Genomic DNA, 6,732 nt, shown 5'->3' with positions numbered 1-6,732 from the left:
AGGTGGATTCTTGAACAAATCAGTGGCTTAATGAGCCGTTTTTACACACTGGAGCCATTTACTGACCAACAACTGCTCGGCCCAACGGCTGAAGTCCAGTTTTACAGTGATCCTGCTTCACGCACTTTCGTAACTAAACTAATCCTGTATGATTTTTTTGGATGTATTGTTGGCTAGCTTGTTTGCTAATGACATGCAACATATAAATGAGACAGTATTTTTTTCTCTTTCAGTGAAGGCTAGCTGTTTTACTTCCTGTGTTTGTGCTAAGCTAGGCTAAACTCATCCTGGAGCTGGAATCAAATCTTTTGATAATTGTCTAAATTTGTCCGTCCAATCAACACTAAGAGGTGAAGAGGAGGACTTTTGAAATGGCATTAGCTACAGCATAGCCTGCTGGTTCTAATGAGAGTTGTGGGGAAAGTTGAGACGAAATGTGGCCAAAGCCACAAAGAAAATGTCACTGGTTACAGTGAGAGAAAGAGGCCTCATGAATGTACAATTTGTCATTATGATAAAGTATTGCGATTTTGATCTTCATCTAAATCTTGATGATCTTTCAAACACTCTTAAATAGTTTTGTTTATCATTTTCTCTTTTTTAATAACAGCTACTTTGATTTGTTTTAGCACAAAAAGCACTAGTAAAACCAATAACATTAAGGACAGGCCCATTTAATTAATGATGTTACACTTGTGTGTTTCTCAAGTCGAAATGTCTGCTTTGAAAGTTATGTGCACATGAAGACACAAAGTGAGAGGGATCAAATAGACTGTCGGTGGTTTTCACCAGTGAACTGGTGTGCAGCAGTTACACACATACTGAGCATTACATGTTGTAGACACAATTAGTTTCCTTTTTAAAACATATTCAGTGTAAAAACATGTCAGGGGACAACTACTCAATTGAATAAACCCGTCACTCTTTCTGGTCTCACAGCACTTTGTAAATCCCTTCTGCATGTAGCGAGAGCAGCAAGCAAAGCCACATGCAACAGCTACACTGACAGACTGAAGCTGTGGTGGGACACTTTTGCACCCTTTGACCAACCTTCAAGGCTGTTTACTCACAACAGACTATTCAACAGGATGTGTAGTGAGGGAAGAGCTACAATAAGCTTCAGCAGAGAAACTTATTGTTCTATTTTTACTTGTTGCTGTGCTCATTTAAAGTATAGATACTGTCTATCCTTCATGTTCTTAAGATGCAACCATCTACGACCATATGCATGAGCAATCTTAAAATATCACAGATGCATATTTGCGTGTTTTGTTTTAATCTGCAGATTTATTCATCACCTGAGTATCACCGCACCACAGACTTAAACAAGGCTTCCTCACCTATTTGGAGATAATCAGACAAACTTAACTTAAGATCAAGATTCAAAATTCTGCATCAACAAATAGACCAGAGTGAGTCCAGTGAAGGATTAGCACCTCCCCCTCTGACAGCAATTACAAATGAACAGCACAAAACTGCAGAGGAGTGTGATGGAAAATGGTCGGGACATAGCGTGACTGGGTGCGTTTGTCCGACCCTCCAGAACCCTTAACCTACTCCTGTTAGTTGATGTGATATTAATAACAATCATAGAAACAAGTGTGTTATTAAAAGGTAAAACATCGTTCAAAATGAGCTTCATGAGGCTGAAACAGAGTGAGAGAAGAAGGTTTGTATCGACACCTCAGTTTGAGGCCCGACCCAACAATGCTTAAGTTTCCACGCATCATTTGTTTGTCAGTGGTGAGTGTGTGTGTGTGTGTGTGTGTGTGTGTGTGTGTGTGTGTGTGTGTGTGTGTGTGTGTGTGTGTGTGTGTGTGTGTGTGTGTGTGTGTGTGTGTGTGTGTGTGTGTGTGTGTGTGTGTGTGTGTGTGTTTGTTTGTTTGTGTGTGTGTTTTTGAAAGTACAAAGCGTGTTTTGGCTCATTGTCAACAATATGTAGAACCTGATGAAGGCCACAAACCACAGCGAGCTGGTTTAACAAATGTGACTGAAGTTTCGGTCCTAAACTGTAGATAGACGGTCGTCTTTATAATTTATTTCTTCATACAACTGTCAAATTGGGAGGAAACCTTAACGCTGTTTTGATCATTATTATAACGCTGGAGTTTGTGGTGTTGTACTGGGCTGCATTTTAATGTTAGTGTGAAGACGTCAACCATTGTGAATGAAGTGACCCAGGATTGTTCATTCATAATCACCTTGTTATTGATTATACGGTTTTATTTGGGGTCTTGTCCCAGGTTCACACTGGACTGATAACAATATACGGGTCAGAAACTTTAAATCTCCTCCAGGTGAATGTGATCCTGTGAGAGTGGCGCTCTGCTGCTGCCTCTCACCAGCCCCCTGAAAAGAAGTGAGGTGAGAATAGAGGACGGATGGTTGAACCGCCCTCCTCTGTACGCTGTGCTCTTCCTGCTGATGTGACTGACAGGCAGGAGTGGGCGGGTCATCACTGATGATGTGGAGCATCTGAATTGGCTAGCGTGCATAACATTTAACACGTCTCTATCTCTGAGTATCGTGATGACAAATGGATGAATGCATCTTTTCTGCACACAAATCAAACTGGAGATCATAGTGCAGTATGTCTGATTAATTGTTCATCAGAGTGACGGCCAGTGGAAAGAAGCTGTTCCTGTGTCTGGTGGTTTTGGCGTACAGTGCTCTGTAGCGCCTACCAGAGGGGAGGAGTTGGAACAGTCTAACACAGAGGAGCCACTTACTGCAGAAAAGAGAGGACATGTAATATGCTGAATATGTGCACAAACACAAGCACTCAACTGTGTGAAGATTACACAAACAAAGGCTTAAAATGACCGGGATGCTGGATTGTAAAGAGTTGAGAGATTGTTACTCTTCTTTAGACAGAATCTTGACAAACTGTTAGCAGTTTGAATTAAATTGTTTTGCATGTTTTACACACACATCCTGCAGCAGGATATGTTAGTCATGAGTTAACCACAAAGCTGCTGGATCTCAGTTTTGATGCATAAATGCTACAATCCTTAAATGTGTAAGCTAACACACAAACATGAGTGTCAGTAATTCAGTCCGGTTCTCTTTTGGAGATACATTCATATTGGACTTGTTTGCAATTTGTCATTTACATCCATCAGTGGGTTTGGAGAACTAAAATTCTGCACTGCAAACTGGAGCGTTTAAGTTTAAGAGACTTCTATAGTCAGTGAAGCTCTAATGAAAGACGCTTTTGAGTCACACTAAAGGAAATGTAGGATCCAGTGTTTTTGAATACTTTGTTGGTCTTTGTTTAGAATTTTATCCGTCTCTTGTAAGTTGTCTAACTTTTTGGGAGTGGAATACTTAATTGCTGGATTCCCCCTTAAATCTTGTTAAGTTGTCATTCCAATGATCTTAACCGTAGAGTCTTTATTGTTGCCTAACTTTAACCACACCTTAATCATGAGAGGAGGACATGGTTTAGTTTATTCTGGACAGAGATCATATCTCACCCCATGAATCACAAAACAATGCAGCAGCAATCTAGTTTAGGGTTTCTAGAAACCAGGCTACACCGCTCATAAATATGGTACAAGAGTGAATGAAAAATACTTTTTAACCAGATTGTTTCTGGATAAATGTGGTTCACATTAGTATCAAATCAAATCATGTCATATTTACTCTCTGTGTCAGTTGTAGAAACCCACCATGAAACAAAAGTGCGCTGTTGGTGTTGTTTCATATTTTTAGGCCAATCAGATTGCTCTGAAACTGATCCCTCCCGCTTGACATGATTACATTAAGACACTTCATCTTCTAATTTGATCTGATTTAACTGCAGTCTCAAGAGGATTAACAAGAAAATGATGATCATCTTTTATTTATTGCTGATTCTCAGAGTGGGGCGTAAGTACATGTAGCAATGTCAGATTTACTTCAGATATGTATTTATATCATTGTCATGTTCTTACAGTAATTCAGCAGGACATACCTGATTCTTTCTCTGTCAACAACCACTGAACCGTGTTTCTCTTCACATTTTCAGGATGCACAGATGATCTGATCTTTGAGACAAAGAGTGTTGGACAAAATGTGACTTTGACTTGTCCTCGCAATACAACTCAGGGCATATCAACCTTGTTTTGGATCAGGCTTGTTTCTGGAAACTTACCTGAATTCTTTAGAGGAACATACACTTTTGATAAAGATAGTGTTAATACGACTCCTCGCATTACAATAAAACAAGGACCTGGAGCATTTCTCCTGCATATCCATCAAGCAAAGCTAAGCGATACTGGAGTTTACTACTGTTTTAGAGTGAACACACTCGATGTGATACTTTTGAAAGGAACATTTCTGAGAATTGGAGGTAAACATTTATAAAAATCAGTTTACATCATTTAATTATCCTACATGTATGTATAAAGATAAAAACAGTTCTTATGTCCTTCAATGCTCACTAAAGCATGGTTATTATCATGTTTGTATTTCTCAGGACCAGAACCTGATATCACTGCCGTCATACAAGAGCGTTCATCTGATCCAGTCCATCCAGGAGACTCAGTGAATCTGCAGTGTTCAGTCCTCTCAGACTCTGAGAAGAAGACGTGTCCAGAAGAACAGAGTGTGTACTGGTTCAGAGCCGGATCAGATGGATCTTATCCCAGTGTCATTTATGCACAAAGAAACAACAGTGCTGGATGTGAGAAGAGTCCTGAGGCTCACTCTCCACAGAAATGTGTCTACAGCTTCTCTAAGAACGTCGGCTTCTCTGATGCCGGGACTTATTACTGCGCTGTGGCCACATGTGGAGAGATATTATTTGGAAACGGAACAAAACTGGACATAGAAGGTAAATATCCAGTTTTCTCCCTTTTAGTGCCACCATAATTGCTTTTAATTTTGAAAAATATCATACTCTTTGACAGCATGATATACTATATATTAGTATATTAGATTTTATGACAGCAACATTCCATCGAATGGAAATATTCTAGATATCTTCGGCATCATTTTACACACCGTCATATTTGGTATCTTAATGACAGGATGAAGGAAATACAGTTCTGTGAGGTTTAACAAGGTTTTTCTGCACATAAGTTATTAATTATCAACCCACTGGCAAGTCAGTGTGGTAAATTAGTTTAATATGAAATGTGCATATTTAAGTGTTAATGAATCTTGATCAGAAGTCAAATAGAAATCCATACAGATTGATTGTAGGGAAATACTTGTGACAAGTAAAATCCTCTTTGGAGGAATTACATTTTCATTTAGTTTTACTAAAAGTCATTGTTTGTGTTCATGTTTCAGAAACCGGCTCGTGGTCCTTTGGTGACGGTACATTTCTGGTCCTGCTGTGTGCTGTCTTTACTATTAGTGTGAATGTTGCAGCCGTCCTCATTTACGCCATCAAGAAAAACAAGTGTGATTATTGCAACAATGAAGGTAACACAAGTTAAATCTCTGCATCCCACACACACATGAATATATGTATTTATATTTCATCATTAGTGTTGTAACAAACTACTGCATCCGTATCTATTTGTATCTCTTTATATTCTCTTTGTTTATTTCATATTTTAGCTGCTGTTTCCCTGCTTGAAAATGTTGCAAAAAGGAATTTAAAGGTAAGATCAACTTATCCATAAACACTTAAGATGCATCTTTTTTGGTATTTGTCATCTTACATAATGTTCAATACATTTCCACAGAGAAATGAAGACACATGGATTTATTCTGCTGTCGTCTTTACCGCGATTAAATCTGGCAGAGGTGGAACGAGGGACGCAGAAACAACGGAGAGAGAGAGGATCTATGCTGCTGTTAAGGCTTTTGGGTTGGATTAGCATGTTAAGTGGACTGATTGAGATCAGTTGGTACCGTGTGTGATTGCTGATTGTTCTTTTTAAAGTTAAAGGCTGTTGTATGTGGCTATTATGTAATATTTAGCATTTCATGTATATCTGGATTAAATGTTGTGTTTTAGACCGTCCCACTGATACTTTACTGTCACACACACTTAGTCTTTGTCAAATGAATTACTTCTAGTCCTCTACTCTGTCATCTTTACCGTGATAAAACATGAGCATAGACTTTGTTTCACAGAGAAAGATTTCTACTGATTACGATCTGCATGATTCAGTTAAAAAGAAATGAAAAGGAGTTATCATGTAAATAATTTCTATGACATAAAAACGTGGCACAAACACTGAGTGTTCCCTTTTGTTGCTGTGAACCATGAGTTGTTAAATTGCTCACTAACTGTCATTCTCCCAAAAACTATTGCAACGACTGGTTGGACCACATATCCAAGATACTGCTTGTACCAGTTTGAATCAGATCTGAAGAAAAGAGATCGGTCTGATTGACTGCATGTGTGTACGCTAAGGTCACGATGTGCAGCAATATTATGATTTTAATCACATGCACACAGGTGACACAACACACCTTCTCTGACAGTTTCTTCCGGTTTCCATGGTCCTTTACTGGTCAACAGAAGAATAAAGCCTTCAGTGCTGTTCTTTGTTCTTCTTTCACTGAGGAAATACTCTCCAGATCTGATGTAACGTTAGCATAGGAGCGAAATCTGATTGGATAAAAGCTCTGCTTAAAACAAGCTGTGCTGGAGGCAGCGCAACTGAGGAAGACAGTAGCTATGCAATGAGATAATAAGCTAATGGAAAACATATTTAGAATACATGTAGTGAATTTATGAAAAATAATTAAATTATAAAATAGCTATAACTTTGTGATTCTGTCTATGCC

General features: G+C 38.7%; 1 protein-coding gene across 1 annotated transcript; it reads left to right on the top strand.

Moving 5' to 3' along the window:
* Positions 1-3,812: 3,812 nt before the first annotated feature.
* Positions 3,813-6,175, top strand: LOC137876018 (uncharacterized). The gene is made up of 6 exons (XM_068715553.1): positions 3,813-3,870; positions 4,010-4,333; positions 4,460-4,816; positions 5,278-5,412; positions 5,551-5,594; positions 5,679-6,175. The coding sequence occupies exons 1-6, from the start codon at positions 3,828-3,830 to the stop codon at positions 5,811-5,813; spliced, it is 1,038 nt and encodes a 345-aa protein (XP_068571654.1). The 5' UTR covers positions 3,813-3,827; the 3' UTR covers positions 5,814-6,175.
* Positions 6,176-6,732: the final 557 nt, after the last annotated feature.

This window comes from Cebidichthys violaceus, unplaced genomic scaffold (assembly GCF_023349555.1).
Source record: "Cebidichthys violaceus isolate CVI_PGR_0920_01 unplaced genomic scaffold, fCebVio1.0.p SCAF_2, whole genome shotgun sequence".
NCBI lineage: Eukaryota > Metazoa > Chordata > Actinopteri > Perciformes > Stichaeidae > Cebidichthys > Cebidichthys violaceus.
The sequence above is the reverse complement of the archived record's forward strand: the minus strand, read 5'-3'. Positions and strand labels throughout refer to the sequence as shown.